The sequence below is a fragment of the Rhinolophus ferrumequinum genome, chromosome 4 (assembly GCF_004115265.2).
Source record: "Rhinolophus ferrumequinum isolate MPI-CBG mRhiFer1 chromosome 4, mRhiFer1_v1.p, whole genome shotgun sequence".
NCBI lineage: Eukaryota > Metazoa > Chordata > Mammalia > Chiroptera > Rhinolophidae > Rhinolophus > Rhinolophus ferrumequinum.
Window position 1 is genome coordinate 60782000 of NC_046287.1, and position 21844 is coordinate 60803843.

The window sequence follows — 21844 nt, forward strand, 5'->3', positions numbered from 1 at the left end:
TAGAAAAGATGAGCAGGAATAAAAACTTCCACCTGATATATAATTATGTAAACAAGGAGCGACCAAAAAACTAAAAGCTCATAAATGTTAAGCAGCACATTTGTTCTAATGGTCACAAAATGCTGGTTGCAAAAAAGTAAACACAAGTAATGACCTTAAATTTTTCTGATACATCTCACAGAAGTATAAAGTAGGTTATATAATACATTAGATTTTTAGAAGAAAAATAAGTGCTTTTATTCTTTTCTAAAAGTCCTATATAAACAAGAAGCATTCATTGCCTTAACTTGCTAAGTACCAGGGCAAAATCCATGTCAGTTGTTGGAAGAAACAAGTATTGCTGATTCTTGACGCTTCCTTGCATGTCACGGGAGCTCAGTTGTGTAAACCACATGTGTAAAGATAGGGATGGTTATCTTTGCTAAAGAAAAAACCTCCAGTGATACTTGTTAAAGATGGTAAGGCAGACTTTATGCAGGACCACCGTGATAAGTCATGGGGACTACTGCAATGGGACTTCACAGTGTGGGAGAGAGATCAGGCTCAACTCCAAATACAGCATTGGCAAGTGGAAATTTATAACCAAGGAGCAGTGTGAGGTTCAGTGGATGGAAAATTACTATGAGGAAACATCAAGGGTAAGGGAGGCTCTGGCTACACCAACATAACAGAATCTTACTAAAGAGAGGTCAGGGCGATCAGACGTCACCTGGGGATGGTGGAGGATGAGAAACCTGATCAGACATCCAGAGTGATCAGATATGGGGGGGAGGTGGGGCAGGGCTCTTGCGAAAGCTGGATTTCACAAGTAAGAGCACCAATGTTCTTAGGAGAAGGTTCAGAAGCCTGACTCAAGTTTGGTCAAGCAAAGACTGTCATTTGCAGCAGAACTGGAGCAGCTCTATGCTTATCTCCAGGACTAGGAGACACGTCAGAGAAGTGTGCTAGCTAGTGATTTATGATGTGTCATTTATGGATCTAAACGCCCCTGGAGGCATCCAGGGCCAGCCTGTCTATATTGTTTAGAAACGGACAGATTGATGGTTTGCATGCAGTTTAATCAGTCACACAGCCTGACCAGCTAAACGACCAGTGTTGTATAGAAGACCCACTCTGTAAACTTGTGCTTCAGCTCCCCTAAAAATATGATGTTTCACATGTATCTCAGTTGTTTGTAATCTGAAAATAAGCCACATCTGTGCAACTGAGAAAGGGCCCTGGGGGGCTCTGCCCGGAAGTTTCTGGACACCTTGGTGATTATTTGCACTTTCTCTTTCCCGATGTACTTATCCTTTTCTTTTATTAAAGTCTACTTAAGTGAGCTTGGGAGAGTTTAGAGTCTTAAGTCCTTTCAATTATCCAACCCTGTTCAGTCATTGCATGGTCTCCCCTACTCTTACTCTCCTCTACCAAACACACTCTTTGATCCCTCTTGTGGTGAATTTGAAAAGAATAAACTGGAGATACTTGGATTTGCTCTGCCCTTCTTCCTCTTTGGAAGGTACTGCCTGCCCAGTGAGAGCACAAATTCCATGATGCTTCTCCAGCAGCAGGCCTGCCAACATGCAGCATTGACCATGAACACCTAAATCTGCCTAATGGATTCAGGATTATAGGTCCATCAGGTTCTCATTCTAAGCTAAATCCTCCAACCTATACCTTTTTAATTTTTAAATTTGTTCAGCACAGGCAGAGAAAAGATGCGCTGTCTTCTTTCCCCCATCCCCAGTCCCTGCCAAATACCCTAATGTTAGTGATTACCATGTTTTCTCAAAAATAAGACCTAGCCAAACCATCAGCTCTAATGTGTCTTTTGGAGCAAAAATTAATACTCTTATTTTACTATAAGACCGGGTATAATATAATATAATAAAATATAATATAATACCAGGTATAATATAATATAATACAATATAACATAATACCGGGTCTTATATTAATGTTTGCTCCAAAAGATGCATTAGAGCTGATAGTCCGGCTCAGTCTTATTTTGGGGAAACACAATATGTACACCCCTCTGCAAGAAGGGTTCACAGCTTTAACCAGATTCCAAGGGATTCATGACTTCAAAAAAGTTAAGATCACTATTCTAGAGGTAATGGGAAGAAAACATAAGCATTTACTTGAATATAGTCACTCCTTTATTGAACTTCATAATTTCCCCATTACTAAAGAGAGTGTATCTGGGTCTTTTTATTGTAGCTATTTACCCTTTTTTCCATTAGTGATCACTAGCTTTGGTGACCACCTGTCAATGACATTCAAAAGCCTCACAACGCTTACAAATGCCCAGAAGCATAACATTTGCCCACCAATTCAAGAAGCACAGCAATGTAGACAATACAAAGCACATATATGTCACAGACTTCAGGTCAAATGACTTGGATTGGAGTCTCAGCTTGAACACTTAACAAACTACATGATAGTGAGCAAGGCAACTCACCTTCCCGAACTGCATTACTCTTATGCACAAAATGAGAACAATAAACACTGCTCTTCAATGAAGTTGTTATGACAATATGATAAATGAGACAAAGGTTATGAACATGCTTTATAAGCTAAAAACTATGCAAACATAAGGAACTATTATTTTTTGAAATAATTTTAATTAGTTTACATCTCCTTGTAGAAAGAAGAATAGGAGAAATATTTAGACCTATTAGAATAGGGGCAGCCGGTTAGCTCAGTTGGTTAGAGCACAAGCTCTTAACAACAAGGTTGCTGTTCAATCCCCACATGGGCCACTATGAGTTGCGCCCTCCACAACTAGTTTGAAAAAACAACTACTTGACTTAAGAGCTGATGGGTCCTGGAAAAACACATTTAAAATAAATGGAAGTTTTCAAAAAAAATTAGAATTTTGTACAAACTGACATCATTACACAGGAGTCAAGCAAGGTCTCTCAGGAGTTTTGTGAGAATTAAATAAATAATACACTTAAAAGTACCTGGTACAGAGCCTGATAGAGAAAATATTCAATAAATGTTAACTTCCATCAACTACAGTAGAAGGCTTCAGAAAGCCTCTCTGAAAATATCTGTTACACTGCCTGAAATTCTGCCAAGGAGACTCAGACCCTTTGGCTCAGCATCCTCTTCTAAGATGAAAAGTAACATTCAAACTTGAGGATGTATATAAATCACCTGGAAAGCTCGTTAAAACACAGATGTCTGTGACACGTCCCAAAATTCTGATTCATTCTAAGGTTGGACCTGAGAATGTGCATTTCTAACAAATTCACAGATGCTGCTGCTGGTTCAAGGACAACAATTTGAGCAGCACTTCTTTAGACAGCAACACTTTACATCCCATCATTCGCACCTTAGTATCAGTGACTTTACTAACTGGCATTTTTTTCTGAAATTTCTCACTAACGACATTGAAAGTTTTCCTACATAAGAACAGAGGGAAAAAGACAAGCCACAGGGAAGTGGATGGCTCAGCACAGTGAAAAGCTGGGCATTTAAAAAACGCAGCCAACAGACATCATAACTGATCTGAATTGGGGCACATAACACACCTCAGGCAAAGCAACACTGTGTCTGAGAGTAAAAAGAAATGAAAAAACTCTGTAAGAACTATCTGACTCCATCAGAAAGAGTAATATAAGAATAATGGGTATACCAAAATGTGAAGAAAGGGAGAAAAGAACAGAGAACCTATTCAAACAAACAGTCAATGGGAACATCCCAAACCTATGGAAAGAACTGGATCCTCGAATTCAAGAAGTAAACAGAACACCCAATTATCTCAATTCAAAAAGGTCTTCTCCAAGGCACATTATATTAAAACTGTCAAAAATTAATGACAAAGAAAGAATTCTCAAGGTAGCCAGAGAAAGGAAGACAGTGACCCACAAAAGGAAACCCAATTAGATTATCATTAGATTGTTCAGCAGATATTCTAAAAGCAAGAGCGGAGTTAACTCAAATATTCAAACTAGTGAAAGAGAGAAATTACCAACCAAAAATAACATATCCAGCAAAGTTATACTTTAGATATGAAGGAGTAATAAAGACCTTTCCAGACATACAAGCTGAGGGAATTTTGAACCACAAGACACGCATTACAGGCTACTAAAAGCGGTTACTTAAGCTGAAACAAAAAAACAAAACAATACAAAACTATGAGTAAGATCATTAACAGGCAAACAGAAGCAGGAAATTGAACCTCTTATTCAGAATAGGGCATTATACACTTAAATATAACATAAAAGTTAAAGGTAAAAAACATTAAAAAAATTTTAAAAACCAGACAATAGCTACTGCAACCTGAAAATGAACTCACAGCATAAATAGGGATAATTTCTGACAACAAAAAAATAAAAGGGGTGGGGATAAAGGTCTGAATTTGCAAAGGAGAGTGGAAATAAAATGCATGCAGAAAGAAAAGGACTACTGTGTACATGAAACTTTCTTTTACATAAACTTAATGGTAAACACACACACACACACACACACACACACACACACACACACACAAACACACAAATCCAGAACTGAGACACATAGCATAAGAAAAGAGGAAACAGGAAAAAAAAAATCACAGAATACCACCAAACTAAAATAATAGATAGAAACATAAGGGCAAAGAAAAGCTAACAGAAAACAAAAGACAAAATGGCTATAGGAAATCTTCATATATCAATAATCACTTTAAATGTAAAAGGAATGAACTCACCAATAAAAAGGCACAGAGTAGAAGACTGCATCAAAAAATAAAACTCAACCACATGCTGCCTTCAAGAGACACATCTCAACTGCAAGGACAAATATAGACTCAAAGTGAAAGAGCAAAAAAACCACACTCCACGCAAATGGCATCCAGATAAAAGTGGGTATAACCATACTAATACCTGAAAAAATTGACTTCAAAATAAAAAAAGTAACAAGAGACAAAGATAGATATTTCATAATGACAAAGGGGACAATACATCAAGATGTCGTAACACTTATCAACATACATATTCCCAATCAGAGAGCACTAAAATATATAAAGCAATTACTAACAGAACTAAAGGGAGAAACTGACAAAAACACAATTATAGTAGGGAACCTAAATACGCTATTGATAGCTATGGATAGATCATGCAAAAAGAAAATCAATAAGGAAATAATTGGCCTTAAATGACACACTAGACCAAATAGACGTAATCAATATTTACAGAGACTTTCATCCCAGAACACCAGAATCTTCTCTAGTGCACATGGAACATCAAAACTAGCCTCAACAAGATTAAGAAGATTGAAATCATACCCAGCTATTGTCTGATCACAATGCTTTCAAATTAGAGTTCTACTGACAAATGAAAGCAGGAAACACCACAAATATGTGGAGAATAAACAATATGCTGCTAAAGAATGACTGGGTGAAAGAAGAAACAAAAGGAGAGATCAAAAGATATATAGCAACAAATAAGAATGAAAATACAACATATCAAAACTTTTTGGATACAACAAAAGTGGTAATAACAGAGTTTATATCATTACAAGCCTATCTCAAGAAACAAGAAAAATCCCAAAGAAACAACTGAACATTACATCTTAAATAATTGAAGAAAAAGAAGGACAAATGAAGCCCAAAGGCAGCAGGAGAAATAATAATAAAAGAAATAATAAAAAAAAAAAATTAGAGCAGAATTAAATGAAATAGAGTAAAAATTAATGTAACAAAGAGCTGACACTTTGAAAAAATTAATAAAATCGACAAACCCATAGCTCGACTCACTAAGGAAAGTGAGAAAAGATATAAATAAACAAAATCAGAAATGAAAGAGGAGAAATTACAACAGAACTAAAGGGAGAACCAAATTCAATAACCTAGAAGAAATAGACAAGTTCTTAAAAATACATAACCTACCCAGACTGAATAATGAAGAACTGGAAAATCTAAATAGACCAATCAACAGCAAGAATACTGAAACAATCATCAAAAACCTCCCAAAAAGCAAAAGTACAGGACCAAATAGATGACTTCACTAGTGAATTCTACCAAACACTCAAAGACGATTTAATATCTGTCCTTCTCAAACTCTTCCAAAAAACTGAAAAAGAAACAATACTTCCTAACTTATGTTATGAGGCCAACATTATCTTGATACCAAAACCTGGTAAGGATAACACAAGAAAACTACAGACCAATATCTCTGATAATACAGATGCAAAAATCCTAAACAAAATACTCGCAAATCTAATACATTTAAAAGATTACACATCACAACTAACTGGGGTTCATTCCAGGGGTACAAGGATGGTTAAAAATAAGCAAATTGACCAATATGATATACCACATAAAACAAAGTAAAGGATAAAAATCATATGATTATATCAATAGATGCAGAAAAAGCATTTGACAAGATACAGCATCCATGTTTGATTAAAACCCTAAAGACTCCACCAAAAAACCTCTTAGAAACAATAAAACAAACACAGTAAAGTTGCAGGACACAAAATCAACATACAAAAATCCATTGCATTCCTATATACTAATAGTGAAATTTCCTATATACTAATAGTGAACTTTCAGAAAAATTAATGAAAAAACAAAAACAATTCCTTTTGCAATTGCAACAAAAAGAATAAAATATCTAAGAATAAACTTAACAAAGGATGTTAAGGATATATTATATATACTAAAAGGCATTATTAAAAGAAAGTGAAGAAGCCACAAAGATGGAGCAGAAAAAGCAGCAGACCTTTCGCAAGTTCATCACCTACCGAGGCATGAACCTTGACCAGCTGCTGAACATGTCCTATGGGCAGCTGATGCAGCTGTACAGGGCCCGGCAGCAGCGGTGTTTAAACCAGAACTTGCAGAGGAAGCAGCAGTCGCTGCTGAAGCGCCTGCTCAAGACCAAGGAGGCGCTGCTCATGGAGAAGCATGAGGTGGTAAAGATGCACCTGTGGGACACGATCATCCTGCCCAAGATGTTGGGAGCATGGTGGGTGTCTACAATGACAAGACCTTCAACAAGCTGGAAATTAAGCCCGAGATGATCGGCCACTACCTGGGCAAGTTCTCCATCACCCACAAGCTGGGGAAGCACAGCCAGCTTGGCACTGGGGGCCACCCACTCCTCCCGCTTCATCCCCCTCAAGAAGCCTGCTTGGCAAGAAAGGCACAGATTTCTTTGAAAAAAAGAAGAAAACTCAAAGAAATTGGAAGATTTTCCGTGCTCATGGATTGGAAGAATCAACATAGTTAATATGGCCATATTACCCAAAGCAACAAACAGATTTAATGCAATCCCCATCAAAATCCCAATGGCATTTTTTAAAGAAATAGAACAAAAAATCATCAGATTTGTATCTAAACAAAAGACCCCAAATAGGCAAAGCAATCCTGAGAAAAAAAGAACAAGGCTGGAGGTTATCACACTCCGTGATTTCAAATTATACTACAAAGCGACAATAATCAAAACAGCATGAAATTGCCAGAAAAAGACACACAGACCAATGAAACAGGACTGAGAACCCAGAAATAAATCCACATATACATGGGTAAGTAATTTTCAAGAAATGAGCCTAAAACGTACAATAAAGAAAAGCAAGCCTCTTCAATAAGTAGTGCTGTGAAAACTAGAGAGCCACATGCGAAAGAATGAAACTAGACTGTCACCACACACCAAAACTAACTCAAAATAGATCAAAGACCTCAATATAAGACCTGAAACAATAAACTGCATAGAAGAAAATATAGGTATTAAAACTTCTAGAGAATTTTATGATTTTGACCTCAAAGACAAGGGAAGTAAAAGCAACAATAAATAAATGGGACTATATCAAACTGAAAAGCTTTGGCACAGCAAAAGAAACCATCAACAAGACAAAGAGGCCACCAACCGAATGAGAGAAGATATTTGCAAACACCTCCGATAAGGGGCTAATATCCAAAGTATATAAAGAACTCATACAACTCAACAGCAAAAAAACAAATAATCCAATTAAAAAATGGGCAGAAGACCTGAACAGACACTTCTCCCAAGAAGACATACAAATGACCTACAGCTACATGAAAAGATGCTCTAACTATTAGGGAAATGCAAATCAAAACCACAATGAGATTCCACCTCACAACTGTTAGAATGGCTATTATCAACAGACAAGTAATAACAAGTGTTGGAGAGATTGTGGAGAAAAAGGAATGCTCATACACTGCTAGTGAGAATGTAAATTGGTACAGCCACTATAGAAAACAGTATGGAGGTTTTTCACAAAATTTAGAATAGAGTTAACACATGACTCAGCAATCCCTCTTCTGGGTATCAACCCAAAAAATTTGAAACAATTATCCATAAAGATATACGTTCCCCTATGCTCACTGCAGCATTATTCATGGTGGAAAAGATATGGAAATAACCAAAGTATCCTTCGATAGATGATATAAAGAAGTTATATATACATATATATATGTGTGTGTATATACACACACACACACACACACACACAACGGAATATTACGCAGCAGTAAGATGAAATACTGCCATTTTCGACAATATGGATAGATCTTGAGATTATCATGGTAAGCTAAATAAATCACACAGAAAAAGTAGAGAACCGTATGATTTCACTCATAGGTGGGATATGAAACTGAAAGCAACAAACAAGACAAACAAATGCTCATAGATACAGACAGCAGTTTAGTGGTTAGCAGAGGGTAAGGGTAAAGGGGAATTAGGTAGAAGAGGGCAAAAGGGGTCAAATATATGGTGATGGAAGGCAATTTGACTTTGGGTGGTAAACACAGAACATAATACACAGGTGATGTAATACAGAATACTATTGAAAAAAAAATTACTGAAAATCCAAAGAAAATTAAATTTCTTACATGTTCCTTTCCAAGTGAATAATATGCTCTTTTCCTTCAGTTTGAATGACATAAGATACCTAAATGCACAAGGAAAGAGAAAATAATAAAACACCATCTTATAAGTTACTTTTTAACAACAGATATTTATAGGGCACTGGAAATTCCACCCTCAATTAAAATAATTTGGTAACTGAAATTGTTTTATGGAAGAAATTTATATCTGCTCTTAAATAATAAAAATATACTCTGACCATCCCTGCCTATCTTTAATAATCTATTGTGGAAAATCACTTACAAAGTTACCGAAACTCTTCTTAAATTCATTTACAATTGAGCCATAACTTTGGGAATTATTTTTACTAAGTTCATAATATATTACCTACAATATAAAGTAGTTATTACTTTCATTTAAATAAAATGGCTCTCTTAGTTTCAAGAGTTTATCCCTAATTCTAGTTATCTGAGAGTTAAAAAGAAATTCATACATCCTTACGATTTTGTATCTTCACACAATTTACCATATTTCATCAATTCTAAAACATACTTTCATCCCCACAGATGAACATCTCTGAAATCAGGATGCACTGTACAAAGGCACAGCAGTCAGACTGGTAGCACTATGTTTTTTTCTTAATTAGTGATATATGAAATAATAGCAGGCCTTAAAATGAATAGCATTTCAGTCAGTGAATTGAGATGAGGCAACCCCAAGGTCATGGGGTCCTCCTCTCTGAAACAACTTCCCCAGCAACTCACCAATTCATTAGCCAGAAGCATTTAATGTGATAACTGGAACCAAAAGATTCAACTTTGCCTTAATTCTTTAACAAAAGAGAAAGTTATGGAGGGACTTAAAAAATAATATCATCAGAAGTGTCCTTATTTTCTCGACTGTGTCTGGACTCGAAATTAACATCTCGTCAAGAAAAGAGTATGATCCCCTTTTCTAGGGCACATTAACATTTGACTTTTAGGCCTAGACCAAATTCCAGATCCTGGCATTCTACTTCCATGTCCTGAGTGGGAACCTGAGAATTCTCTGTGATCTACCTGTATCTCCAATGAAGCATCAAAAATACCAAGCTCCTTCCATTGCCATCGTTTCGCCTTGTGCATTCCTATCCTTTATGCTCTTGGCCATTCATCTGATATAAAAATATATTGCTATCTCCTCTGAGAAGAATTCTGAGTCCAAAAATTGTTTTGTGATACTATATTCTTTCCCCAAATATCTGCCTGCATTTCTCATTCCCTTCCTCCTGGTCTTTCACTCATGGGTCACCTTCTCAGTAAGACCTCCACAAGCTGTCCTATTAAAAAATAAAAACCCTCCTACCCTACCCCTGCTTCTGTACTCCCTATCCCTCTTGCTGCTTTTAATTTTCTGCAGAGCACTGATTACACAATCTATATTATTAATCTATATTATTTATTTATTATCTCTTCCCCCCACCCCCGCACTAGAATGGAAGGTCCGTAAGGGAATGGATTTTTGTCTGTTTTGTTGCCTCCCATATCCCCAATGCCTAAACAATGCTTCTACTTCTCCAAATATTTATCAGGGTACATGGATGACATTTTTTATGATCACAAGTATTGATGTGTGCAGTACTGCTGAAGATACGATTAGAAACACAATAAAGAAGAAAACACAGTTCCTGTGCTATTGAAGAAAAGAAACGTAACTAAGCAAGCACAAGTTAATTCTATTCTAAGGCAAAATAACATCAAAAGGTAGAAAGCCCAATTCAAAACAAAAATTAGAAAAAATTATAAATTATTCCACTGGAAAGAGATCTTAGAGTCATTTATTTCTTATTTATAGAGGAGTAAATGGAGTTGAACGATCTACCCAATTATTGGTAGTACCCAAAGGGAGGGCGGGAATTGAAAGTTCCTGATTCTAAACTCCAGTGTTCTTTTTACTATGCCCAGTCCATAAGCAATGTGTAAGCTGCCTTATATGTATTAATATATCAATAATTCAGATGTAATAAACTCCACCCTTCATTATCTCTTACTGTAATTTTACAATAAAGTTAAATTAAAAGTCCATAAAGTTGAAGAGTTTGCAAAATCAGTTGAAATTCAAGTAGATCGTTTCTGAACTTTACATTGATAGTAAGAAAAAATAGTATAAAACATAATTTTTGTGCACTGGTTTGCCCCATTAACAGCAAAGTACTTTTGAGTAAACATTCCCAGATATACGCATGTAACACACTATTCTAGCATCCGTGAAGATATAGTATGAGTATTCTACCTATCCCAAACTAATAGAAAGGTTTATTATTATTATTATTATTATTATTATTATTATTATTATTATAACAAGACCTCTGTAGCCATCACCAGTCAGTTAAGGGTTACAAAGCTATATAATCAGCATCTTACCCTTGTCCTAGAATTTCATGTAACCATTTAATTGTTAAGTTTCAAGTTGACCATTTTGTCTTAAAAAAAAAAAAAAAAAAAGATATCAAGGATCAATATGTCACTTTCACACGAATAATGTCTAATAATCATCAGTGCCATCTTTATGGTGCTGTACTAATCATTGGCCAACATTACTCACTGAACCAATCGCTACTAAAAATAATACGCTTGTGTTATTTAAAAAAAAAAACTTAAATACATACATATTTCCCAAGAGATAAGTTACCTGTTTTGAATAGGGCCTACGGGCTTCTCTTCGTTCTCTAGTTAATCTCCAAGGAGTTATAATTTCATAAGAAGAGAGGTGTGAAGTCTGTTGAAAGCCTACAAAAAAAAGAAATAACATATTACATACCAAGTGAATCTGAAAAACTACACGTACCAAAATATAATAGAAATCAAAAGCTGAATGTTCAAATCAGAAAAATCACCTGACATTCCCATTTTAAAATATATATGTATAGTTGTACATGAAAATAGCACTACACTAGGTAAGTATGAAGAGAAAAAATACATTTCCTAAAAAAGGATGTCAGTCTTTATCTAAACAATATATACACAGCAATCATTTTCAAACAAGTTTTAGCTATAAACCCTAACCATTTTTATTAAAAGAAATCTTAAAATATAAACGTGCGTGTGCACGAACTGCTTTGATGGAGAAATGAGTGGAGGAGAGGCATCTGAAGCCTAGCAGCATTTAGCACCCTCATCCAATATGAATTACATCCCCAGGTGACATTAGGATACTTACAAAATGGACAGTAAGAGAGAGAGACAGTAAGAGAGAAAAGTTACTTGTAATGCCTGATGGATTAACTCTAATAAAATGCACACTCAACAATGTACCGATTATCTCAAATAAAATTACTGCCATTAATCTGTCCTGAAAACATAAACTTTAGGTAAAATTTATGAATATTGAAGAACTCAAAAGAATCCTGCAGACTTACTCCCAATTCCAATCCTATTCAGTTCACCACACAGTGGAATCATATCTAAGTGGGGCTTGGGTTCTAAAGTCATCACTTGAGCAAACATTGAATCAAACAAAGTCAAAATTGGCCAAACAAATCCCATAGGAAGACACCCCATGCTGGAGTCAGACACAGTCTTTCAATATGTCCAACACGTCTCTTCTTCTTCCAGCATCATTGCCAAGAACTGTCAATTTTTTCAGTGAACTTGACAAAGTAGTGGTCACCATCTAAGGAACACGGATGAAAACTCCATATCTGTTATATTTCTATATATCAAAACCACATCCATATACAGAGGCTTAAGACTGGCGTACACAGACAGAAAGACTGGCGTACACAGACAGAAAGGTGGAGAGACAATCTCTCACATCTTCCACTTAATGGATCAATTTAGGAAATAAATTCATTAAGTGGAAATTCTTCAACAAACAAATGCCATGAAAAAGGAAAAAGAGGGGAACGTCATAAATTAAAAGAGCCTTATAAATGTATGGACCTGTTTAGGTCCTAATTCAAATAAATTCATGGTAAAAAAAAAAAATTCTAACACAATCAGGGAGGTTTTAACGCTGCACAGGTATCTAATGATCCTGAGAAATTACTGTTAATTTTTAAGTGTAATGAGAATATTGTGCATAAAGTTTTCTTTCAAAAGTCCTATGCCTTATGGGCCGGCCCAGTGGCTCAGGCGGTTAGAGCTCCATGCTCCTGACTCTGAAGGCTGCCGGTTCGATTCCCACATGGGCCAGTGTGCTCTCAACCACAAGGTTGCCAGTTCAATTCCTCGAGTCCCGCAAGGGATGGTGGGCTGTGCCCCCCGCAACTAGCAACGGCAACTGGCCCTGGAGCTGAGCTGCGCCCTCCACAACTAAGACTGAAAGGACAACAACTTGAAGCTGAACAGCACCCTCCACAACTAAGATTGAAGGATAACAACTTGACTTGGAAAAAAGTCCTGAAAGTACACACTGTTCCCCAATAAAGTCCTGCTCCCCTTCCCCATAAAAAAAAAAAAAAAATCTTAAAAAAAAAAAAAAGTCCTATGTCTTGGAGATTCATTCTGATTATCCAAGGACAAAATGATATGATGTCTAGGATTTGCATCAAAATTATCCAATGTGTGTCTGAGGGAGAAGATACATAAAAAATTATATTAAAACTGGGTAATGGGTACACAGTAGTTCATTACTCTTTTCTCTACTGTTGTGTTTCATATTTTCTATAATAAAATAATTGTTTTTTAAGTACTTACAGGAAATGGTATGAGGTAGAGACTTTTACTCTTCCCTTTATAAAAAAAACTCTATTATAGTGTTCATGAAACATTATCTTACATGTCATATATATGAGACTATAAAATGTATCATAAACAAACATGTAAATATTACAAGTAAATATACCAAACTTGTTTAAAGTAGCTACCACAATGGAATAGAACCAGAGAGTAATGAGATAAGGACTGGACTTTATTTCCTGCAGTCTCGTATGGCTGTGTCGTTTGAATTTGTTTTTATAATGAGTATGTATTTTGTAACCCCTGTGTTACTTTTGAAATTAAAAGTGGGGGGGGAGTGCTTCTTCAATAAAAAGCATAAACTATTTAAAGTATTGATTATCCAGCATCTCTCAATAGCTTCTCCCTTTCCATCAGCCTTACTAACCTCACATCCAAACGGTACATACCTTCTTCCCTTGGCTCCCTTCTTCCACATTCTCCTCCTTTGGATCCAATCTATACATTCATTCACTCATTAATCACCTTATGTCCCTCAGATTTCTCAAAATACAGGTTAAAATGAATTTACATCTAACTTTCCCCAAGATAACACTGTACATATATAAAAATGTCTATAACCTTGTCTAGCTTAGGATTTTAAAAAATACAGTGTAAACAGGAAAACATAAATTGTGTCATATGCAATACAATCACATCACGCTAACAGTTTTCAAACTCTTTACCTATCAATCTCTTGGGTCTGATAATATAGCATATTATACTACCGTGTTTCCCCAAGAATAAGACCTAGCCGGACCATCAGCTCTAATGCGTCTTTTGGAGCAAAAATTAATATAAGACCGGGTCTTATATTAATTTTTGCTGCTTATATTAATTTTTGCTCCAAAAGACGCATTAGAGCTGATGGTCTTATTTTTGGGGAAACACAGTATATCTAAATGTGGCTTCACGTCATTACATAAAAACACCAGAAATGGACTCCTATACTCACAAAAGCAACCACGGACTGATCTATGGCTTATTTATGAGATACTATGATGAAATATTCATATATTTGGAGTTGTCAATTGGGAACCATGTCAAAAGAAATCTATGGCTTTAAAAGATGCAGGCTTCAAATCACTAAGTACAATTGGCCTTAATCTTAAATTAACTGAGGTACAGGACATTTTTTTCACCCAGAATACACCTTTGAATGACCTTCAGTTTCCCAAATTCCTAAGAACACAAGTTTCAATATTACCCGTAATAATTTCATTCTGGATCATGGCAATCTGTTCAACTATTAAGCAGTTACTTTAGAAGTGGTGGCAGGAATTAGATGGCAAGAATAAAATGTTTTCTGTGGGTAACAGATTAGAAATTCTGTGTGATTAAAAAGTAAATATCCTGTACATTTTATGCAACTTCCTGTAACTCTATAATTACAAGGTCTGACAATTAAGTTCGCAAACTCGTACTAGAAAAAGTGCTACATACCTCATTGCTGACTATCACTACAGTCACCTTCGAAGTACACCCCTTGGGAAGCTATGCATTGATGCAAGCGCCTAGTCCACCCTTCAAAGCAATTTTGGAACTTTTTCTGGAATGGCCATCAGAGCTGTCGTCATATTACCCTTGATGTCCTGATGTCATCAAAATATCTTCCTTTCAATATTTCTTTTATCTTCGGGTAAAGAAAGAAGTCATTGGGGGCCAGATCAGGTGTTTAGGGAGGGCATTCCAATAGTTATTTGTTTACTGGCTAAAAACTCCCTCACAGACAATGTCGTGTGAGCTGGTGCACTATCATGATGTAAGAGCTCCTGCAGGACCATTTTTGCACACACCTTTCTCATGCCAAGATTTTCAGTTAAGATTTTTCTGTTTTTCTATCAATGTTTATTTGGTCTGCTATGCTTCTCACAGTCAGCCGATGATTTTGACGCACAATTTGAATAATTTCTACAATGTTTCATCAGTTACTGGCCGCCCTGCCCTCTCTTCATGCGTTCTCTCCCCTCAGAAAAACATTTAATCCATTTGTACACTGCCGTTTTCTTCATGGCATTATCCCCATAAACTTGGACTATCATGTCCCTGACTTCACTTCTACTCTTGCCAAGTTTAACAAGAAATTTAATGTTTCTTCGCTGCTCTAATTCAAGCTCAGATATTCTCACGATGGCACACAAAAACACACAAAAATAATGAACGCCACTCAGCAAGACACTGCCACATGTCGACACGAACACGGCTGTGAGACACTGATATACCAAGGTTATGAAACCTTACCGAGCTGTTTGTACAGTGCTGCCAATGTAAGCGCACGGTGGCAGGTTCGCAAACTTAATTGTCAGACCTTGTATTTCAAAATAAAAAGTTTTTTAAGTCATTTTAGGCAAGGATATGTATGCTAATAGACTCAGACAAATGTTACACTAGAAGCTAAACAACATGCAACTAAACAGACATTTTTTCATCACAAATCAGAAGCAAATATCAGAGAGAAAAAGAAATGCCTCAGAAGAGAGAACTACAAATGAGCAGACAGATATTTAAAGAGCTCTCACTTTGAAACAGGTTAAGTGACTTTACAAGGTCACACAGCTAGTTTCAGGCCAGTGAACTATTCACTGAAACTATGGATCCTTCATCCAGGTTGCTAGCAAAGAATAAAAGTCCAATATAGGAATAAAAGATATAATGTTCTATCCTTCCCTCCCATTTTAAAGCACAAGGCTTGTTTTGGGGGGGGGGGGGAGCCACAATTAATCATTTCTTTTTAAAGGGCTTTCAAAATGATAGCGCCCCAGAATAACTTCTGTATGTAACAGCTATTATTCTGACACTGATTTCTTGATTTTAAAATCCAAGGATCCACTTTCTTAGTGTCGTAAGGAATTCCAAAACATAAGAAATGTACACATTTGGGTTATATCATTCAAAACTAATATACACTAGTTGTATGAAAATCCTCCTTCCCGTATTTTTTTCAAAATTTCTTTCTTATGATGAGTTCTGGTTTCTTTTTTTTTCCTCTTCATACCTTGTATAGATTTTTCAATTTCCTTTATTTTTTAACTCCAAATGGTAGCATCTTCTCATAGGAACCAAAATAATGTCTCCCATGTTACTATAAGGGAAGTGCATTAACATTATTTCTATAGAGCTTCAGCATTTTTGACATCTTGGGCCAGGAAATTCTTTGTTGTTGTGGGGACTGCCCCTCCCCCAATGTAGGACATTAAGTAGTATTCCCTGGCCTATACTCACTAAATGCCAGAAGTACCACCAGTGTGACAACTAAAGATATCCCCCTGATGCCTTCTGGGGGCAAAATTACCCCCAGCTGAAAACCACTGGTATAAAGATACAGTGCATAATAAATCAAAATCTTAATACAATCAACACCAGGGAGAATACAAACTGTTGTATTAGAATTTGACAAAATACATACACCATCAAAAGTCACACTACTAGAAAACATGGACTCGACAAAAATAAAAGTTGAAACATGAAAAGTAAAGTGTCTTAAACTTAGCAAAAGAAAGAGGAAGGTGTTCGTTTCACTTCTTTCTTCCTCTAACTCCATAGATCTTTTATGTACTGTGTTTTGGAGGAAGTTTAATAGGAGGAGCTTCGGTAATAGTAGCTATAGTAGAGGGAAAGTAAGTTAAAAGAATTCCACCTAATTGCAAAACAAACAAATGTGAATTCTCAGCCATGAGCTTTTCTCCTTTCCTTCCTGCCTATTATGTAAACAAATAACCACCTTTAAGTACTTTCACTATAGAAAATAAACATGGGTTCGACATACAGGTTTATTATCTTATGAATAAGGTAATTCTGTTGTCCAAATTATTTCCTGAAGAGAAATTGTTGTAATTAGATCCACAAAGCACTGTTATTTTGAGCTACATATTTCCATTCCATTCACAAGGTCAATCCCAAATAAACATACATCATATAACAATAACTATCTTATTATAATTTCCACAGCTATGCCCTATATTCTTATATTTTTGAGTGTTATAATTCTTTTTATATTTACATTTAAAAAGAAACAAGGCTTTTGCTATTGTCTGTGAGTGCCCCTTTTGGACAAATGCCAACCAATTATAAGATTTAATACCCTAAAGAATTTAAGTTCTTCTAGTAAGGAATTTAAGTTTCTTGAGACAAAGGACAGTATCTTACTATGTGTTTCCTTCACTGGTACAGTAAGTATTCAAGAAATGTGTGTTGAGTAAACGACCTCTTCTTATCTTTACTGCTATACACACATAGATCTCATAATTGTATTCATGTACAACCTAAACTAAGCTTTTATGATTAACATGTTTTATATCAATTTTCCACAGATCCACATGGCCCTCACATTCTCATTTTAATGGCAATGCCGTTTCAGTGTATGCTGTGCCACAGACTGCTTAACAACTCCTCTCAGGCAACTAGGATCAGCGCATCTATTCACAGCAGGATTCTAAGGTGTCAATAAAGCTAATCTGGGGGTCTCCAGGGGTCTATTCACAGGAGGGTTCTAAGGAGAGGCTAAAAGGAATTCAAAAGGGGATTGGGGGCGAGAAGGGGGAAGATCCGCCTAAAATGAGTTAACCATGAAACATCTCATTAAAAGAAAAAAAGCACTTCCCATATATAGAATGGGTTTTATCTTACAGTATAACAAATGTTTGGTTGGCCATGGCATCATTTTTACTTATTATAAGATGAAATACTATAAGTCTAATATTAAGATAAACAAAAATAAATACAAAAACAACTGCATATTTAAAAACTGACCAAATTAAATGAACTTCTCGGGTCCCCTAACTTACTCTTCAAAGATATGATTTAAGCAGTATCTTACACATGATCATGCTGGAAAAATGATTTGAGCAAAAAAACACTGTCACAAAGTGAAAAATCAACAACAATTATCTCTCAATATACAAAGAAGATTATACAATTCAAAGTGCAATCCAACTTTAGTTGGGTCTGTGTTGGACCCACTCAAAAGTATTGGGGGGTTAGTCACTGAGCTAACAAGAGGACTGGATTTACTTATGAGGCAGTCAGCGCCACAGCACTGACTCAAACAATGGCATGACTCCGAGACGGTTACATACTAGGTATCCAAGGGAAAAAAGAAATAGCATGAGACTATGTGTCATATATTTGGGTTTGTGGCTACTCCAAGAAAAAGCCTCCAGTTACTCAGAGTTTGCATCCTTGGGAGGATTCTATAATAAACCAGGATGTTTAACAAAACACAAATATAAAGGTAACTTACACTTTGGTAAGGTAAAGGTTCAAGTGCTTTTTGAAAGCTGGGTCAGAACCCAGCAAGTTGTTTTGTACATATTTTAATTATAAGTTGTTTTATTTTTTACTTGAAAGTTGAAAAACCAAACTATCTTTAAATTTAAAAGACTATATTCTCCTATACAGTACAAACACAAACATATCAAACTCAAGTAATTTGCTGGTACTGAAAAACAAAATTAGCATGGACCTAAGTTCTTACTACACAGTTCATTTTATAGTGATTCACCATGAATAATGACACGTTAAAACTCTTTTTCTTTAGAATGCTAGTCTTTTTAATTTTTTTTAATTCTAGATCTGTGCATGGTACTTAACTTCCTTAAAAGAGAATAAGGGAAGAGTCATACCCAATCCTCCTTGTTATTTTTTCACAATGATACAAAGTTACCTTTGTTAGTTCCAGTTAAAAAAAAAAAGTTTACTCTTGGTGTCAGCTGTTTGGAATTTACACTGCATTTCCTCATTGACAGAATGTTACAAATGTTAATAAAAATCCTTCCAAAACCTATTTAACTCCTATATAACTGATGTGGATGGTGCTTACTGAGTTCTCAAACTCCTCTTCCATTAGTAGAAAAGGTTTCAGTGCATGCTTTAAACATCCTTCCTGTATTGCAAAAATTGAGTCAGCTGATTTTGGAAGAACATTCCCGTAGGGAAACAAGAGTTGACTCACTGCACACTATTACAAAAGCCTCCACCCTCCTATATTTTGTTATCTATTATGTTACCAGTTATCTTAATCGCAAATATGGTCATGTCACACCCCTTCTTAAAAACCTTCTTTTCCAAAGGACTTTATCCTACAGGGTAAATTCCAACCCCTTGCGCATGGCATAGAAGACGCTCCCAAACTGGTGTTGTATGAAAGGGGAGAAGGTTAGAAGACTCTCCCCAACTGGTACCAACCTATCTTAGTTTCTTCCTTGCATCCCTGTCGTATAGACTGACTGAAGACATTCTCATCATTCCCTAAAAGTTATGTGCTTTCACTCCCTCCATACTCCTGCAAAAACTCTTTTCTTCTGCTTAGAATGTACTCCTACCCCTTTACTTGAACATTCATCAATATAAATCAGTTCAAATATCACTTTCTCTCTGAAACCTTCCCCAACTTCCTTCAGATGGATTTAGGAGATTTAGTCACCCTTTGCCCCTTCGACAAAAACTGCGCATGGTGTTTATAGGAGTTGGCTAAATGTTGACTAAAGTTTGAAAGCATACACCTATTTAAATGAGGGAGGGGTTGGCCATAAACTGTTAAAACCACAATTAAAAACCATAAGGCTATTCCATACACCTATATGCAGGTGTGTAATAATCAATACATACATTAACATTAAAAATATAGTCTTATTTATATTTGCGAATACACAGAGTCATGGAATACTAAAACTCCAGATATATAGTCACCTCAAATACTGATAAATGTTAACCATCTAGAATACCATGGCAAAAAAAAGTCTTAACCAGAAAAAAATTGATAGCTTCCCATTCAATAAAGCTTCTCTATTTAGAGCTTCAAAATTCCTGCAATGGGACCAATTTACTTAATTAAAAAATGAATAAACCAAAGAAAAGAAAAAATGTAATTAGTTTTCTGAAGGTCAGCAACCCTGCATTGAAATCTTCCATCATCACCTCTGAACTCTCAAAGAAATGATTAAGTAAAAACAATAATTAAAAAAAATTCTCCATCATACTCTACAACTGATAAAAGAAAATACAGACAGCCATACAAACAATAATTTAATACAAGAGCCAAAATAAAGAAGTTTTGTCCAGAAAAAGCTACAGTGTTGGCGACTTGTTCCCACTCTGTTTGGGCATCTCTAATATAAATAACCTTGCATATTCAAGGAAAGTTTCACAATTCAAACGCGATTTCACATAACATGTTTAATTCTTACGCTACTCCTGTGACTTAAACACAGCAGAGATTATTTGTCCGGATTTGAAGACATTACAAACCCAGTAAAAACTCAGATAAAATACTGGCCCAAAAAATGTAGCACTTCGTTTCCAAACAGAAGTATTCTTACTACAACAAAAATGGCCCAAGAAAAATGAGCAATCCCCTCCCCTTATTCCATCACTAAATTTAGTTTTGTGGACCTACTGATGATTCCGCTAATAAAATAAACGTCAAATTTTCAAATTATAACCTGGACCAAAAGTTCTATCTCCCGGTCTCTTTCCAAGTGACATTAACTTTACAGGCAAGACCAAGCTCCATTTCTCAAAACAGTTTAAACATGCACACACCCTCGGCGCGCACCCAGCCTCCAAAGCTCTCAGCAGACCCGAGGTCAGAGTCGGATCCATAGTCGGGAGAGAGTCTGGGGGGACCCAGCTTTGCGCGAGATGGGGGTGGGGAGCACAGCAAAAGGCTATGCCGAGTAGGAGACGGAGTAAGGGGAACCAGACAGGAGAACAGTGCCAAGAAGGGTTGGGGGCGCCAGACGCTGAACCTCGGGTCTGAGCACTGTCCACACACAGCTGGCGCGGCTCCGCCTCCCGACCCCGAGTGCAGTCCCCAGGCCAGGCCCCTCCACTTCCAGGCACCTCGGGGTAACTCCAAGCGTCCCAGCCCTAAGAAACAGCAATCCCAAAGGTCCCTGGGGGGACACTCACCTGGCCGAGCCCCACCGAGGACTGGGCCCACCAAGCCAAACAACAGCAGCCACTGGAAGCGGAGGGTTCCAAAGGGCGAGCTCGCGCGGGATCCCATCTCGGCAGATTCCGCAGGTTCTACTCAACATTCGGTCGCCTCTGCCTCGTCTGCTCCATCATTTCCCAACCCTGCCGGGGCCCCAGAGCTGGCAGGGATGCGCGCGCCCGGGGACGAACACGCGCTCGGCACTGACGCAACTCGGCCCTTGTCCGAGCTCGTTCCCGACATCGCGCTCGCTACCGCTGACGTAGGGAAAAATCCTGTCCCCAGCGAGAGAATGGGATTGCGATCTGGACGCTAAAATCCGCACTAGTCCGCGCCCCTTTCTACTCCCAGGCCCGCCTACTTGGGGGGATCGAAAGAACCGATTGGACGAAGCATTCAGAGCAGAAGAAGGA

At 36.8% G+C, this 21844-nt stretch overlaps 1 protein-coding gene and 1 pseudogene across 1 annotated transcript in view; one reads left to right on the forward strand and one right to left on the reverse strand.

Annotated features, from left to right (window-relative positions):
- The window catches only part of ADAM9 (ADAM metallopeptidase domain 9), a 98506-nt gene extending 76775 nt beyond the window's left edge, over window positions 1-21731 (reverse strand). Inside the window, exons 1-3 of the mRNA XM_033104882.1 lie at window positions 21407-21731; window positions 11472-11569; window positions 8828-8886 (exon numbers count right to left, since the gene is read on the reverse strand). Coding sequence (XP_032960773.1) covers window positions 8828-8886; window positions 11472-11569; window positions 21407-21503 — 254 coding nt within the window. The 5' untranslated portion in view covers window positions 21504-21731. The remainder of the gene's footprint in view (window positions 1-8827; window positions 8887-11471; window positions 11570-21406) is intronic.
- On the forward strand, window positions 6673-7134 carry LOC117021572 (40S ribosomal protein S15-like; annotated as a pseudogene).
- Window positions 21732-21844: the final 113 nt, after the last annotated feature.